Raw genomic sequence first — 18,036 nt, forward strand, 5'->3', positions numbered from 1 at the left:
TGTTTCCTGCCCCGTTATAAGTCAATGGGGAATTTTGGGGGCCTCTTACACCCCAGGGGTGAAACTTACACTTCAATATGATGTATGTTCTTACACAGCCTGCCAGCCTCTTCAAATGTGGTAAACCACAAGTTTCTACAAAATTCTCGCTCGCAGCTAGAACCCGTCAAAGTTTGTCCAATGTTAAGTCAATGGGACTTTCGGAATTTTTATTTCCCGTTTTAGGAATTCTGTAAGTCGGATCCCTTCAAAAAGTCATAGCACACTTCTTCAGACCAGTTAGAATGTCCGTGGAAAATTTGGTGGATGTAGCTTGAAAGCTGTAGGACGAGTTAGCTGCAGAAATTTAGTCTCAGAAGAAAAATAATAATAACTAGATAGGTACATTTCCTGAAGAAAATGTGAAGTGGTGCTTGCCGTGGCAAAATTCCCGGGACAATATATGATTATACTCCAACCCAAAAGTAAAACGGTCCAACCCCCTTGTGTCTACGATGTTTTGATGCAGAGATATAAGGCTTTGTTTATTTGGTTGCTAGGGTACTGTATTTGGTTGCTAGGGAAAAATTTTGCATCCAGTAGTGATTACACGCCGAGTCACGAGTCAAACGGTCCAACCCCCGTGTCTCTACGATGTTCTGATGCGGAGATATAAGGCTTTGTTTATTCCGTTGCTAGGGTACTGTATTTGGTTGCTAGGGAAAAAATTGGCATCCCATAGTGATTACAAGCCGAGTCATTAGTCATACGGTCCAACCCCCGTGTCTCTACGACGTTCTGATGCGGAGATATAAGGCTTTGTTTACTCTGTTGCTAGGGTACTGTATTTGGTTGCTAGGGAAAAAATTGGCATCCCATAATGATTACACTCTGAGTCACGAGTCAAACGGTCCAAACCCCGTGTCTCTACGAAGTTCTGATGCGAAGATAAAAGGCTTTGTTTACTCTGTTGCTAGGGTACTGTATTTGGTTGCTAGGGAAAAAAATGGCATCCACTAGTGATTACCCTCCGAGTCACGAGTCAAACGGTCCAACCCCCGTGTCTCTACGATGTTCTGATGCGGAGATATAAGGTTTTGTTTACTCTGTTGCTAGGGTACTGTATTTGGTTGCTAGGGGAAAAAATGGCATCCCATAGTGATTACACGCCGAGTCACGAGTCAAACGGTCCAACCCCAGTGTCTCTACGATGTTCTGATGTTGAGATATAAGGCTTTGTTTACTCTGTTGCTAGGGTACTGTATTTGGTTGCTAGGGAAAAAATGGCATCCCATAGTGATTACACGCCTAGTCACGAGTCAAACGGTCCAACCCCCGTGTCTCTACGATGTTCTGATGCGGAGATATAAGGCTTTGTTTACTCTGTTGCTAGGGTACTGTATTTGGTTGCTAGGGAAAAAATTGGCACCCCATAGTGATTACACTCCGTGTCACGAGTCAAACGGTCCAACCCCCGTGTCTCTACGATGTTCGGATGCCGAGATATAACTGTTTGAATTTTATGTTGCTAGGGTGCTCAAAAGTGGTTGCTAGGGGCGTGGCTTAATACCTATGTAAGGATCCTGAGAGACTGATTGGATGGCTGAGTAAAATGAGCCCACCCCCATGTCTCTATGACACTGTGGTGCAAAGATATCCATCTGGGCATTTTATAATGGCAGTCTATGGGAGATGTTGCTAGGGTGCCCAAAATTGTTGCTAGGGGCGTGGCTTAATAGCTCTGGGATGATCCTGAGGGACTGATTGGATGCCCGAGTGAAATGAGCCCACCCACTTATCTCTACGACATTGTAAAGCAAAGATATCCCATCTGGAACTGTTTAATTCCCTTATATGGGCATGTTTCCTGCCCCATTATAAGTCAATGGGAATTTTCGGGTGCCTCTTACACCCCAGGGGTACAACTTACACCCCATTGTCATGTATGTTCTTACAGATCCTACCACCCTCTTCAAATAATGTAACCCACATGTTTCTACGAATTCCTTGAGTGGAGCTATGTCCCGTCAAAGTTCGGCGCAATGTTAAGTCAATGGGATTTTTTGGATGGTTTTTCGCCCCCCTTTCGAAAATCCTGCACCCAATCGTTTATAAAAGTCATAGCACACCATTCCTCAATAATCCGGTCGATTTAAGCCCTCTTTCGTGGGACTACGGCAAACCGTGCGGGACGAGTTACGTGCCGAGATTTTGTGCAGACATAAGAATAATAATTATAATAATAAGTATGCAAGATAATAATAGTGATGCCTTGCATAAATGCAAGCACCACTAATAAGTTTAACTACAATAACAGTATGTTGGCTTTGTCAAGCCAACATAATAATATCCCTGAGGAATAGTAATAGTGATGCCTTGCATAAATGCAAGCACCACTAATAATAAGCTTAGATCGAAGAACAGTATGTTGGCTTTGTCAAGCCAACATAATAATAAGTTTAAAAGCAATAACAATATATTGGCTTTTTCAAAGCCAACATAATAATAAGATATAAGTTTAAAAGCAATAACAATATATTGGCTTTTTCAAAGCCAACATAATAACAAAAAGTTGTTCTAACCCTAAACCCAAGCGAAAATGGTAAAAAAATAGCAAAAAAAATTGAGAAACCAATAAATAAAACGACAAAAAAAGATGCCCCGTTTAAGTGAATGGGAAGGACTTGCGTATCATATGCACGCCAAAGTGGAATTTGGCGTGTATTGCACGAGTTTTGCACTTCGTGCTATTTATACGCATTTTAAGTTAAATGTACAGTGTTAAAACATGTAAAAAAAGACAAGATTTTAACAATGTCAAGATCAAATGCCTGAGTAACATTGTGTGTATGTGTTCGTGTGCGTGTGTTTGTGTGTGTTTCCAAAATATTTTCAAAATAAAGAAAAACAAGACAAATCTGTGCAGTTTGTTTCTGTGTAAGTTTATGAACAAAATGATTGGAACACACTTGTGATTCTGTAATTCTAAAGGGCACCAGGTGAAATCTTGCCTAGGGCAGCAAATTGGCCAGGGCCGGCCCTGTGTCTGAGAGTCCAGTTTTGTTAAAGCACTGAATATAAGCTTATTCATTTTCTTATTAAAAATATAGGGCATAGTCAAGGCTTTCCATAGAGCTGTTTTGGAGATGTTTTATACTCTCTAGAAGATGAGAAAATATTTCTTCATCTGTTGCTGTTTGTTTAGCGAGCACTGGCATGGTGTAGCATTTGAAAAGAGCATTTTGTGGGCACTGGTACACACACAAACTGGTGTGCATTTGTATATGTTTATGTGGGTATAAATGCAAGTAGCAATGTCTTTGCCATGTACATTTTATTTTATACTTTGGCTTTTCCAGTGGCCTGGTTGTCCCAGAAACTAAAAGTAATGAAACAATCCCAGAGGTGGTGACCACATCTGGATACGCAACATTGCACTTTTTTAGTGATGCTGCCTACAATCTTACAGGATTCAACATCTTGTATTCGTGAGTACTGTTGTTAAAACACACAATAAGTCAAATTTGGGGATCATTATTTAATACACTTTACTATTGTTGTACTATTACATTATTATAATACTATTTTTCACACTTAATAAAACTAGTAAGTTAACTATGAAACACACTGTGGGAAGTATTAGGGTAGTATGACAATTATCTAGTGTTAAAAATGTAATTATAAGACTATATAATTTATATACAGTGTTAGGAAGATTACAACTCTGTACACAATGTGACCATTTAACCAACTTGTAACTTGTTTTTTAAAACAGTATTGAAAGTTTTGAATGCTGGCTGCTGCTGTCACCATCCTGTCAAACTTAGAAATTATATTAATAAGCAAAAATAAATAAAAGTTAAGTTAAGTTTTGTTAAGAAATGTATTTGATGAAATGATTTATATTTGTCTAACACAGGTAAGCATAAGCATTTAGATTGGCCTAAAATATATTTAGTTTGATTGGTCAAATGTTACTCTTTCCTGCAGTGAATCTCATGAGTTTGTTTTTCTTTCATACACCCTGTACAGGATAAACTCCTGCCCTAATAACTGTTCGGGTCATGGGAGGTGTTCTACCAGCAACTCAATCTCCAGCAGTGTTTACTGTGAGTGTGAGAGATACTGGAAAGGTGAGGCATGTGATATTCCCTACTGCTCAGATGATTGTGGGAGCCCTGACCGAGGATACTGCGATCTCACTGGAGAGAAGCTCTGTGTCTGCAATGACAGCTGGCAAGGTGAGGAGCCAGGGATTGCACAAGTTGTTTTACCACATTACTATTACTGTGTAATAAAACATCTCCATTCTGTCCACTCTTGACCGATTTTGGAAAATGCTTGGGATATTTCATGAATTCAGACATGTGTAAAATACAGTAAGCTACTCTTTTATATACAAGACAACATATCACAGTGCGTCATCAATGATACATGTGGCCTAGGGTTGTTTTAAAAGTAGGTTCATATTTTTCATCAACAGTGCCACCTGCTGGTTATGCAGTAGGTAACATTTTTCTAGGGCTGTTAAGTGATTAAAATGTTTAATCTAAGCAATTACATAATCACACATAAATATTTGCATGTAAATTGAGAAATCACAAACTGAATAAAATAAACAGTGCTTTTCATGGTTGGTCTGTGGTTTAAATACAGAAATTTAGTAGTCAAAGTAAAATAATACTGCATACACTGTAAAAAATGATGTGATTTGAAGTTATATCAACACATGTTTTTAATGTTATTTTAAAGACCCACACTATTTAAAACAAGTAATATTGGACCCAATCACTTTTTCTCTAATTTAGCCCGTATGTATTTTCACTTGTCAGAGCGCCGTCAATGAAATCCATTCCACTTGAAGAATCCCCTATTAAATTAAACTCCATTCCGCGTTTTACCTTCAGCCTTGACTACAGCCACGCTGCTGCTTCCTCAAATCCATTCCACTTGGATCATTCCGAGTCCATATAATTTAAACTTTATTCACCACATTCGGTAATTTCGCCCCCTCTGTACTCTACACGCAAGGTAAACCCAACATTTAGGTTATAAAATAAATTGTTTAATTAAAAGGGACCATAATACAAGAATTTTTGTACCACATTTTTAACGACCATGCTCAGGTAGCATTGATGTGCCGTCGGAAGCCTTGAGGATGCGGATGGCCTCAGATACGCGCAGTCACGAGCACATCAACTGTTTTCTGTAACTTCTTAAAAAGCGTGCGAACATTGACATCCGTTACGCGTCTTGTGCTTAAATATTTAAATTGGCAAGGCCTGAAAGCATGTAAAATACTAAACTTTTGTTACGATGCAGCACTGGCTTGATCAGTTAAATGTTATCGCGTTATTTTCGTCATAAGTAATTAATCTAATTAACAGCCCTAATGTTTACATTTTATTTGCTTGGTAGGCATTTTAAGTGACTCACGGGCATTATATAATTGATTAGCATAGGCCTATGTGTCCTCCTGGAATTGAACTCATGACCTATGTGCGGCTAATGCAGTGCTAAACCAGTTAATCTACAGAACACTTATTTATTTAGTTTTGAAAGGCAGCGTCTTTTATTAATTGCTAGTAACCTTTGTACCACACTCGTGAACCATAATGTGCTACATAAATGCCCTTATTGTGCTCTTTAAAGATTCATTATAAATTATAAGAGGACATTTTTGCCCTAAAAGCACTTTGACACGAGTCGAAGATGAGTCATCAATATTTATGTTCATTTTTAAGAATATAGTGAGCAATTCCAGCATTACGTAACTTATGTGACATTTGCAGTCAAAACTTAAAATTTAACGTTTTAGGTAATGCATATTACCTGGTAATATTTTTTATTATATCTGTTTATATTTTCATAAACCCCTGTTTGTAATGTCCAGACATCAAAAAGTCTATCTTATACACATGTTTTTTTTTTATTTAAGATGAGGGAAATATACATGCGTAATGAATGTGATTAAAAATGTTCTGAAAGAAAAATAGGTCTTGGGTTATCGATGCAAAAGGTCATGGGTTTGAACCTAGAGAAACCACATACTGATAAAAAAAATACTGTAGTGCACTGCAAATTGCTTTGGGTAAAAGCATAAAAAATGTAGACGGTATAGCTCTTTAAAGATTTATATTCCATTTATTAGGAATGTGGACGTATATGGATGTGACGTTTCTGAATGCGGCACTCACATTAAAAACTTAAGAGAGACTTAACCTATTTAAACAACCAAATATTGACGTCTGAGCTATCAGTATGGTGAAGACCTTTAAAATGCTTTTACTGGCCACTAGCTGGCAGTATTGGATAAGCTTTTTAAACGTGCTTTCATTTGGGTCCGTCTGCGTTTAGCACTAATCTTGCGGTTTGAACAAGTACGCAGCAACATATTTTGAGCACTGTACATTTTTAGTTGTAGCCATTTTATATCCTCTTGCACACATGAAATCATTGCTAAATTCCTAGGGTCTGATTTATTTTACTGTTATTTGAAATTAAAGATGAAGGAAATGGAAAGATTTTATTTATTGACCCTGATCTTAAAGGGATAGTTGAAAAAAAAAATATTCTGTTATTATTTACTCACTCTCATGTTGTTACATACCTGTATACAAAGGAAGATATTTTGAGGATTGTGTGTAACCAAACCGATCATGAGCCCCATTCACTTCCATAGTAGGAAAAAAGAATACTATGGAAGTGAATGGAGCTCATAAATGGTTTGGTTGCAAACATTCCTCAAAATAAATATCTTCCTTCGTCTTCATCAAAACAAAGAAACTTATACAGGTTTATAACTACATGAAAGTGAGAAAATGATGACAGAATTTTCAGAATTTTCATTTTTGGGTGATCTATCCCTTTAATGTATGTATATATAAAAATCTTAAGTTCTGCTTCATATATATCTTATAATGTTCATGCTGGATCTTATATTACTCTACTGTCATATATTTCTCTGTAGTCTTTTTTATTTAACGCTTTCCTTTCAGGTCCAGATTGTTCTTTGAAAGTCCCTTCTGCTCAGCCATACTGGTTTTTGCCTAACGTTAAGCCTGATGGACAGTCACTAGGTCGAGCTTCCCATAAAGCAGTGGTGCATGAGAAGCTGATGTGGGTGATTGGAGGTTTTACCTTTAACTACAGTTCCTTCCAAATGGTTATAAAGTAAGTTATACAGATTTGTGACACTGTCAACCAACATTTTCTACTTCACAAATATACTATCATATTGTAATGGATCTCTCCTTTTGTCTTTCTCTATTTTTCACAGTTATAATTTGGAGAGCAGCACATGGGATGTAGTGCCAATCAACAGTGGTCCCATGGCGCGCTATGGACACTCTGTGGCTCTCTACAAAGTAAGCAGCACTTACACAACACTAGCTGATCACCATGCTTTTGCCTCTGTGGGTAGTTTGGCTGTTGGTTGTAGATATGCAAATTTGCTTAGATCATTGGTTTACAATAGAAAACATTAACATAATTTGCGTTTTCAATGCTATTGGGTTGAATAATTAATAGTTTAACTTTACTTTTTTATGTTTAAGCAACAGTGCCTACTACTGTTTACAATTTAAAAATTATTGTGAAGGTACCGGTAAATGTTTTTAAAAAGTAAAATAATAAAAAGTAGGGGATGTACACCTCTGTATTACCTATATCGATGTATTAAATTATCATTGTAACTTATTAAAGTGAGAGACACATGCCTCAACCTAGCATTAAGGATCACTTTTTAAAGAGGAACTCCTTAAGCAAGATGGTGCTGTTTTAAAATGAAAGTTCTCCCAAAAATAAAATTTTGTCTTTTTCTCACTCTCATGTTGTTACAAACCTGATTAAATGTATTTTGTCTGATGAACATGATGAAAGATATTTTAAGGATTGTTAATAAATAACCAAACTCACTATGAGCCCCATTTACTTCCATAGTAGAAAAAAGAATACTATGTAAGTGAATGGGGCTCATAAACGGTTTGGTTACAAACATTCCTGAAAATATCTTCCGCCATGTTTATCAAAAAAAAGGAATTTATACAGATTTGTAACAACATAAGGGTGAGTAAATGATGACCAGAATTTTCTTTTTTGGGAGAACTATCCCTTTAACTGTTCTTCTCAGTCAGCTCTTATCCTATTTCTTCTCTATTTGTCCATAACTTATTTATAAATGTATTTATTACCTATTTAACAAAAATTTTGCTGCATTAAACTGCTTTCTCTTTTGTAGTTCATTTTTCTTTATACCTTCATGACCACAAAACATTAATTTGCATTGGCCGGGAATCGAACCCGGGCCTCCCGCGTGGCAGGCGAGAATTCTACCACTGAACCACCAATGCTTGATGATGACTCAGTGGCTTGTGGTCGTGTGGTCATGTGAGGTTGATCCACATGTTTCCTCTGAAGGAGCGAAGGCAACCCTGTGCCCAAAATTGCGTACTGTTACCATATGTTCTGCATCAGATGAAGCATAAACTTTGTACTACGTGTCGTGTTGGTGCAGCATGCATGCATTTTAAACATACTGCATCAATGTTCTGATTGTCATGTGACCAGTATGTTATGTACCTCTCTTCTTAGTAAATGTAAAATTATGATTATGAAGCAGTAGACTGTCTGGGTATTTTTTTAGCCCACTGTGTTTTTCAATGTTAAGGATTTGGACAGACTACTCATTTGCATACTGCTTTCACATGCTATGTAGGAGGAACGTAGGCAATTTAAGATGTAGGGCAATTTTGTTGATGGAGTTGCAGAAAGTAGTGAAAGTGTAAAAGAAACATTAAGGTACTGGGATGAATAGAAGCAATTCATTTAAAGTTAAATAAAAACTTTACAAAAGAAACCCTACGTGTTCCTCTCAAGACTACTCACGTGAGCATTGGTGGTTCAGTGGTAGAATTCTCGCCTGCCACGCGGGAGGCCCGGGTTCGATTCCCGGCCAATGCAACTGTGTTTTTTCCCACTTAGTTATGTGAAGTTCCTTAAAAAGTCTTACTTTTGAGTTGGGACTTTAAAATAACCTACTGAACTCTGTCTAACATTAAAACACAGTCTACTCCTCCCTCATGTTTTGATGAGCTCAAATTTGTTTTGATTAAGAGCCATTAGAGGGTTTCATTGTAGTAAGACACATGATGTCCTGCACACATCTCACGAAATCCAGATTTAGAAGGTGTCCAGCATCAGATTTTTTTTAAAAAGCCCTTAAAGCCAATTTTTTTTGCACATATAAGATTAAGATCTGAAGTTACTATAACCATTATTTTTAGAGGATTTAAAAAATATTTAGATTATCATTATAAAAAAAATTATCATTACCGCAACATGATATTACATTAAATATATGCATTTACAAACCCATGCTTCGTCAACGAGAACCAAAAAGTTGTCTAGGTACTACGACAAAAAAATTTCAACCTTCATCTGGAGAGAAAAACAAGAACTGCTTACCTGGTAGCAATCTTGAGTGTCACAGTCAATTATGTCTTTTTTTTTAATGTTAGTTCATTGAGGGCTTAAACAATGATTAAAAAATGTGGCGGAGGATGAGAAAATTTTTCTTGGACACATTTATATTCCTTATTATTGTCTCTACATTTACCAATGATCACCAAATACCCGTTTCTTTACTGTAAATGTTAATAGTATAACATGCACTGAAGCTTTCTATTTTTTACATACTTTTAATTATAAATATTTCCATGTCAAAGATCCAAAATCCAGTCATGGACACATTGCGGTAATAAAAAATTTCCCCTTAAATGTGGAAAAAACAAACAAAATTGGTTTGTATGATGTCATTTGAAATCATGTGCAAAATAGTATGTGAGGAGATGTTTGTAACTGTATGCTTCTTATTTTGATACTCTTACTTTGCTTTACTTTGACACCTCATAAGTCTAATTTCGCGAGAATCACCCATCTGAGCTGAATGTTTAATTAAGTAATTCATACACAACTAGGATTCTCTGATTGCCAGATTTTTTCCGATGCATTTCCCATTGCACAGTGTTTGGTTTTTCCACCAGGGCCTGTGAAAATATCTGATTTTTTTAGAATCAGTGCAGCAGTAGAGTGGACACATGTGAGTACTGTAGGTCTCATATTTGTTCATTAGGGTCAAATAAACACACACTTTATGGTTTTCTCAGATAGAAGTGATTAAAAATAACTTTCTCTGCGTTTGATTAAAATGCACACATGTTGTGCATGTATTGATTTTGCGGTGGAAATCTGTTGTATGTTGTGAAGACATGAACCATCAAGCATAGAGTGAAGGAAAGTATGCATATGGATTATGTGTGATCTTATCTTTTCTTGCCATTCCTGCTGTTCTTGTTTTTCTGTGGAGAACCCCTAGGACAGATGCAATCTCCTCATGAGCTACAGGAGGTGCTCAGTTTCCATGCATCACTTCTGATATCTGTTTGTGAATGATTTCTAATTCTTTCCCTGTGGTGCCTTTTGGTCCCAGACTTCATTCTGAACAGTTTTTCCATGTGTATGGCATATCACAGAACTTTAAGATATTACCAAGCATTTTTTGGCTCTTGGCCTTAAGTGAAACTGTATACTAATATACAGTATATCCCAAACAAAAACTGTATAACAGTACATTCATCCATGTCATAATGTTCCTGTGATTTCTCAATCGATGCTATATTTAAAAGTATATTTATACCATCAAAAGAAGGAAATATGAGACATTTAAATCTGCCATGTGTGAAAATGTAGAGGCATTGTTAATTCATTTAAATGAAGTGTATTATGGGGTATCAGCTCATGTAACAATAAACAGCACTGCTGTTTATATTTCTTTAAATATTTATTTAGTGAAAGCAAGAGATGTAGAGACACAAAAGGCATATACATATAAAACAATCTCTGAGAATATTAGAGTTGATAGTTTGTTTGGTAATATGTCATTGTGAGATGCTCCAGGGTATACATTACAATCACAGTTGTTACTGAGTCTTAAAAAGATAACAAATGCTACTGACTGCTAAAACCAACCTAAGCTGGTCAAATGTCTGCCTTCCTGGTTTAAGCTGGTTTAGCTTTTGGTCATGTTTTAGCTGGTTTTAGATAGTCAGGCTGGAAGACCAGCCGCCCACCTAAATAGTAAAGATAAATGTAAAAAAGATAAATGACATGGCGAAAAGCTGATCTTAGCTGGTGGGTCGGCTCGTCTTCCACCCTAAAGTGACCAAAACCCCCTCTAAAACCAGCTTGCTACACCAGTTTAACCAGTTAAAGCCAGGCTGGGAGACCAGCTAAAACCAGCCAACCAACTTAGACTCTAAAAATGGCTGGCTTATTTTTGACCCATAATGGGTAAATATTGGACAGAGCACACCGCTGGGTTAGAATTGACCCAATGCTGTTTTTTTAACCCAACTACTGGGTTATTATACCCTATGGTTGCATAAAAACCAAGCATGGGGTAATTTTAACCCAGCATGTGTTCTGTCCAATATTTACCCATTATGGGTCACAATTAACCCAGAGTGTAGGTTGGTTTAAGCTGTTTGTTCATTAGGGAAGACTGACCTAATCTAAATACATATCGTTATTGTTTAAAGTTATCAAATACCACAAAGCAATACTAAACACACTTAATATTACGCTGAAGGTCAGACAATGGTGATGTTTGATTTTAAGAGATAAATGCAAAAGAGATAAATAGAGATTAATGAGATAAATGCAGCAGTGCCATTAGTCTGAAAGGTGTTCTCTATAGAGTCCTTTCTAGATGCAGTGTATTGATTGCCTGTTTACACTGGAGAACATGTGCTCATTTGCAGGAAAATTGGTGTCCAACTTTTGCCCAGAGGTGATGTAATGCCTCAATTGCTGGGACAGAAGTAACTTCAAAATGTTGTGTTCTCTTTGCAGGATGATATCTTCATGTTTGGTGGGAAGCTGGATGGAGGTGCTGGGAACGTCACAGACGAACTGTGGGTGTTTAATATACTCAGTCGATCCTGGTCCCTTAGGACTCCCAACTCTGTGGCGCAGGCCCAACATTTTGCTGTGGAGGGACACAGTGCGCACACTGTGGATAATAGATACGGAGAGCCTATCATGGTGGTGCTTTTTGGCTATTCACCCATTTATAGCTACCTGAGCCACGTCCAGGAGTACAACATTCGTAAGTACTACATAGAAGTGTAACATATATTGAAATACTGATGAAAATATTTGGATGAACTGGGTTTGCAGTTCCATTATACAGTCTATCAAGACCAGTGGTTCTCAAACTGGGGGTGGGGTGGGGGAGGATGAGTTAGTTCCAGGGATGACCCAGTTTTATGAAAATTTTTTAAATACATGAAATCATGGGGGATGCACACTACACACGGAGGCAAGAAGTCTAAGAATCACAGATCCAAACTAATGAGGTTTTATTGCTATCGCAGTGTCACCTGCAGAAAGTTCTTCTGGCTTCCAGCAGATGGCAGTGTATCATATGTAGTTTTTCCAACAGTAGCTGATGTAATGATGGAGTCTGACATAAGTTGACGTGGCTAGTCTCATTAAAGTGAAATATTTAGCTTTTTCTGACACTGGAATTTTATGCACATACACACGTGCGCACACACACACACACACACTCACACACTCATTCATTAAGAAGTTGTGGTACCTGAACCTTCTGTCTGAGACTGAACAATGATTAATGTGTCTGAGCTCTTTTGAGACTCTAAAACTCTCTTTAAATAAATTCACAAGCTTATTAGAGATGGTGAAAATGATGTCAAGTGTACCCTACCCATATGACATAAAGAACTTGGAGTGATGCAATATACATTACATAGGATTTATCAGTATGTATATAAACTTTTTTTAATCTAAAAAAGTTAAGAAAACTGATATTACAAGTCTTCCAGTAAATTAAAGGTAGACCCTTGTGATTCTTTGTATTCACACTGTCTTATTTACTAATGTCTAAATCATTCATCTTTATTTACTTTCACACTTTCTGATCAGCTTGCATAAGCATAAAAACAAAAATGCTCACTTTAGTTTGAATATTCTAGTAAATGTGTGTGTGTAGTTTTGTGTCTTGTTGAAAAGTTTTGATGCATTGGCCGGGAATCGAACCCGGGCCTCCCGCGTGGCAGGCGAGAATTCTACCACTGAACCACCAATGCTTACATAGGAATGTTACTTGGGGCCCCTGGGGACTTTCATGACTCTTCATGAATCTTTTTTGTTTTCCAGTCACTTTTTGTTTCTTTTGCACTTTCACAGTTTTTGAAACTTTCTCTACTAAACAAACTTGCCTTTCAGAATGAGATTCAGGATCTTCAGGCTTAGATGCATATGACCAGGAGGTCACCCAGGTCTTTCAACCTAGGCAAGCATTGGTGGTTCAGTGGTAGAATTCTCGCCTGCCACGCGGGAGGCCCGGGTTCGATTCCCGGCCAATGCAACCTGTGCTTTTCTTTGTTTTGTTAAAAACTGTAGTTTTGCATCAAACTTTGTCAGACCACTCAAAATAATAATAACAAACAAATTTTGTTTTTTCTTAAGCAATCGTGTCTTGCTTTCTTTTATTACTGTGTGACAGTGATTCTGATGTGGCTCTGCTTTTGAGAGTTTAACCTAACTTTTTCAGGCACTAACTCTTGGTCAATAACAGAGACGAATGGGGCGCTTGTACAGGGAGGATATGGCTACAGCAGCGTCTTTGACAGCACTTCACATTCCATATATGTTCACGGAGGATACAAAGCCCTCCCTGCCAACAAATACGGCCTAGTGGATCACTTATACCGCTATCAGGTCCACACACGCACATGGTGGGTATTTAAACATTGTACATTTTTGTACAATAAAAGTGTGTACGGCTATATATTTTTATGACTAACCATCCTATAACTTTTGGCATGTCAAAAAAATACCACATTGATTATTTCCATTCAGAAACACATTAGATCTTTCACAACTCAGCAGAAATCCCATCTTTACTAACGTGATGATTGTGCCGATCAAGACCGTTTGACATGGCTGAATTATGAGTATGTACAAATAAACTGGTGGAGACAATAGAAATAATGTCAGGTTATCTCAGGAGGATGGGTACAATTTAAGGGTGAGTCTTTAGAGCTTTAGTCCAAGAGGAATAAAGTAAAATTAAGGTTTTGTTTTCTGGCTCCTTCTAACCACTCAAAGAAACAGATTGTTTATGAATACAGTCATTTAGGATAGTTTCTCATGAGACACTGAGTCACAATGCTTATGGCCTAAATATGAACCTAGGGTGACCATCTTGCATGGCAGGTAAGGTTTCATCTACAATACCAGCAATGCTTATATGATCAATTCTTGTAGAGTGTTGGTACACAAACAAGAAGCAGGGTTAGAAGTTAATTTAAGGTATTTCTCACATTCTTCCATTTTCTCTCTCAAAACTACTTCACTTAAAAGCTGTTGGCTTGCCTTGCACAAAGCAAGCTTTTGTATCTATATGATGTCTCCTGTGCTTGCAGATGGAAATGTTTTTTTAAATGCATGCCCAATGTTTTTTTGCCTCTCTGTTTTGCGGTTTTTCGTTGGCCTAACAGTGAAACCTGTCTTTAAAAGCTCTCTTACCCTTTGAGGATATCATGCTCAAACACATACACAAACCTGGCTGTGCATTTTTCACTCTGTGGCTTGTGAATGACAAAGCAAATGAAAGATATACACAATGCATCAAACACAGCGCTGCTTACAGGGCTCAGTGTGTATGAGTGTAGAGAGTAGGGCTGAACGGATGCAGAGTGACAGAGAGTGCTTAATTTTTAAAACACACAAACACAATAAAGGTTTTAGTGGATTATGGCAAAAATAGCTATTTTTCAAATCTTGACACCACTAGGTGACGCTGTACCAAAACAATGGATTTTGCCTCAGGTCATGCTTGTAATGACACCCACCAAATTTGGTGTAAATACGATAAAGCAATTCGGAGATATAGCCTCAAATCTCTTGAACACTAGGGGGCGACGAAAAGTTTCAAGGCTTTCAAAACATGTCGCTGATGAACCATACCAAGTTTCGTAGCGTTACGCCCACAATACTGAACTTAATGAGAAAATAAAAAATGTCCGAAACCCAAAATGGCCGACCAAAAACCATTTGGTATCGTTTGACTCGGAATGCCTTAAGGAATCTAACAAGACCACCTTCATGATTTTAGACTCAAGTTTACAGTAGTTATAAACAAAAATAACTATTTTTAAAATCTTATGACCACTAGGTGGGGCTGTGACAAAACGTTGCACGCACCTTGAGTTCATGTCTGTTATGACATATACCAAGTCTCATGTCAATACGCAAAAGTTTTGCGAAGATATAGGCTCGAATCCATTTCGGCGTGCTTGCCATCGTATTTCTTGATGCGCTATATGATAACTGATTGGTCTATCAAAAAGCTTTCCATAACTTTTTGTCTGGAGTGTCTCTAGATGGTGCGTTAGATGGTGCGTACCAAAATTAAAGCCAATCAAACAATCACTGTAGCAGGAGTTCGAAAAAGTTGGTATGCTATGTAATTCAAAATGGCGGACAGAAAGTTGGTTTGACTTTGACATTTTTGGTACTGTTGGACTTAGCATGAGCCAAGGACTTAATAGAGCAGAGGTTCTCAACTCCAGTCCTCGAGACCCACTGCTCTGCACATTTTGGATGTCTCTCATATCTGACACACTCAGTTCAGTTCATGGAATCTATCCTAACGAGCTGATAATCTGAATCAGGTGTGTTAAATAAGGGAGACATGCACAATATGCAGAGCAGTGGGTCCCGAGGACTGGAGTTGAGAACCACTGTAATAAAGTGAAGTCTAACGACAGTATGACAGTATGTTTTAAACATTTTATTAATTTCTTTACATTTCTTGACCACTAGGTGGCACCGGCCTAAAGGTTTGCAGGTGTTTCAGAACATGTCCCTGATAAACCATACCAAGTTTCGAAGCGATACGCCATTGCATTTGTGAAATACTGAACTTGATAAGTAAATTCAAAATGGACGACACCCAAAATAGCAGACCGAAAACCTTTTGATATTGTGTGACTCGGCATGCCTCAAGGAATCTAACAATAGCACTTTCATAATTTTAGACTCAAGTTTGCAGTCGTTATAAGCAAAAATAGCAATTTTTCGAATCTCGTGAACACTAGGTGGCGCTGTAACGAAACTGTGCACATACCCTCAGGTCATGACTGCCATCAAAACTACCAAGTGTCGTGTCAATACACCTAACTTTGGCGAAGATACAGCCTCAAATCCGTTTTTTCGCGTTGTACGTAAAACGTTGATGCGGTATACGAAAATGGATTGGCGAATCAACAGGAATTTCATAACTTTTTGCCGTGAGTGTCTCTATGCTACACAACAATTTTTACGCAAATTGGACAAAAGCTGTAGGACGAGTTTGAAAAAGTAGGTTTTACGAACAATTCAAAATATCTGAAAAAATTGCATGACAGAAAATGATGTCATATGACGTACATTTTTTTCTACCACATCTTTTCCTTCCCTTCGCCTCTCTAGTAATGTGCTTGGACACAGAGTTCTGTGAACAGCCAGGCTCTTTTGCAATGACCATTTGTGTCTTGTGCAAGGTGTCACTGGTCAAGTCAGCAGTCTTTCCCATGATTGTGTAGACTGAGAGACCATTTAAAGGCCTTTGCAGGTGTTTTGAGTTAATTAGCTGATTGGAGTGTAGCACCAGGTGTCTTCAAAATTAAACTTTTCACAATATTCTAATTTTCTGAGACACTGAATTTGGGATTTCTTTAGTTGTCAGTTATAATCATCAAAATTAAAAGAAATAAACATTTGAAATATATCAGTCTGTGTGTAATGAATGAATATAATATACACGTTTCACTTTTTGAAAGGAATTAGTTAAATAAATAAACTTTTTGATGATATTCTAATTATATGACCAGCACATGTATATGTGAACAATCTGTGTGTGTGTGTGCGGGTAGATAATGGTGCAGCATTAGTGATGTCATCCATCTGTGTATCTGACCTACCCTGTGGAGATTGACCTTCAGGCCAACTGTTTCATCCCGTAAGCTTAACATGCACGCACACAGTGTATTACAAAAACCAATGGCTTGTGTTTTTACCTCTCCAGGTTTATTCTGAAGCAAAGCGGTCTGGCAAGATATCTTCACTCTGCTGTGCTGATCAGTGGAGTTCTGCTGGTGTTCGGGGGAAACACTCATAATGACACCTCGCTCAGCAATGGGGCCAAATGCTTCTCCTCCGACTTCCTCTCCTATGACATTGGTATGGACCACCTGCGATCTCACCTCTCTGGTTTCTTACACAAATACTTTTTAAAGGTGAAGTGTGGGATGGCAAAGATATATTTAATGCAAAATAATAAAATTGACATACGAAAAAATACTAAAAGCATTTTGCAGTATTGCCAATATAGAGATGTGGACTGTATGTTTCCAATTCACACTTCACATTTAATTTATACACTTCACATATAATGAAGCTTAATAGCATATTTCGTATCTATAAAACAAAAAATAAAAGAAATGTGTTGCTATCTGCTGTACCACAGCACTGCGGTTTTATTAAAGGGATAGTTCGGCCAAAAACGATATTAAACCCATGATTTACTCACCCCCAAGCTGTCCGAGTTGCATATGTCCATCGTTTTTCAGACAAACACATTTTCGGATATTTTAGAAAATATTTTAGATATTTCTGTTCATTAAATGTAATGTTGCGGGGTCCAGGAATAGTCCACGACCTTCAAGTCCAAAAAAGTGCGTCCATCCTTCAAAAATTAAATCCAAACGGCTCCAGGATGATAAACAAAGGTCTTCTGTGGGTAATCCGTGTGGTGTTGTTGTAGAAATATCCATATTTAAAATGTTATTAACTTTGTAAACTAGCTTCCGGTAGCGCCGCCATTTTGGAGTGATGCGCATTCAGGATGAGAGCTTACGCAGCGTACAGAGTTTCTCTGCTGCTGCTCGGTGCCCCCGCCCTCCGAATTTGTCATACGTCACTAAGAAA

General features: G+C 37.7%; 1 protein-coding gene and 4 non-coding genes across 10 annotated transcripts in view; 3 read left to right on the plus strand and 2 right to left on the minus strand.

The window, feature by feature from the left end:
- atrnl1a (attractin-like 1a) overlaps nt 1-18,036 on the plus strand; it is a 315,774-nt gene that overhangs the window by 58,660 nt on the left and 239,078 nt on the right. For 5 of the 6 annotated variants that reach the window (XR_012372140.1, XM_055170416.2, XM_073873142.1 and 2 more), the window contains exons 4-10: nt 3,339-3,467; nt 4,012-4,220; nt 6,978-7,152; nt 7,259-7,346; nt 11,890-12,145; nt 13,616-13,799; nt 17,135-17,289. Coding sequence is in view for 5 of the 6 variants with exons in the window: in XM_055170416.2 (XP_055026391.2) it covers nt 3,339-3,467; nt 4,012-4,220; nt 6,978-7,152; nt 7,259-7,346; nt 11,890-12,145; nt 13,616-13,799; nt 17,135-17,289 (1,196 nt within the window). In the remaining variant the exon portion in view is untranslated. Of the gene's footprint in view, nt 1-3,338; nt 3,468-4,011; nt 4,221-6,977; nt 7,153-7,258; nt 7,347-11,889; nt 12,146-13,615; nt 13,800-17,134; nt 17,290-18,036 lie in introns of those variants that run through there. The other variant, XM_073873145.1, reaches the window with a different exon arrangement.
- trnag-gcc (transfer RNA glycine (anticodon GCC)) lies at nt 8,260-8,330 on the minus strand. The gene has a single exon. It is a non-coding gene; the product is annotated as a tRNA-Gly (tRNA).
- Nucleotides 8,870-8,940, plus strand: trnag-gcc (transfer RNA glycine (anticodon GCC)). Its single transcript has one exon. It is a non-coding gene; the product is annotated as a tRNA-Gly (tRNA).
- trnag-gcc (transfer RNA glycine (anticodon GCC)) lies at nt 13,078-13,148 on the minus strand. The gene has a single exon. It is a non-coding gene; the product is annotated as a tRNA-Gly (tRNA).
- trnag-gcc (transfer RNA glycine (anticodon GCC)) lies at nt 13,359-13,429 on the plus strand. The gene has a single exon. It is a non-coding gene; the product is annotated as a tRNA-Gly (tRNA).

Source organism: Misgurnus anguillicaudatus, chromosome 11, assembly GCF_027580225.2.
Source record: "Misgurnus anguillicaudatus chromosome 11, ASM2758022v2, whole genome shotgun sequence".
Classification (NCBI taxonomy): Eukaryota; Metazoa; Chordata; class Actinopteri; order Cypriniformes; family Cobitidae; genus Misgurnus; species Misgurnus anguillicaudatus.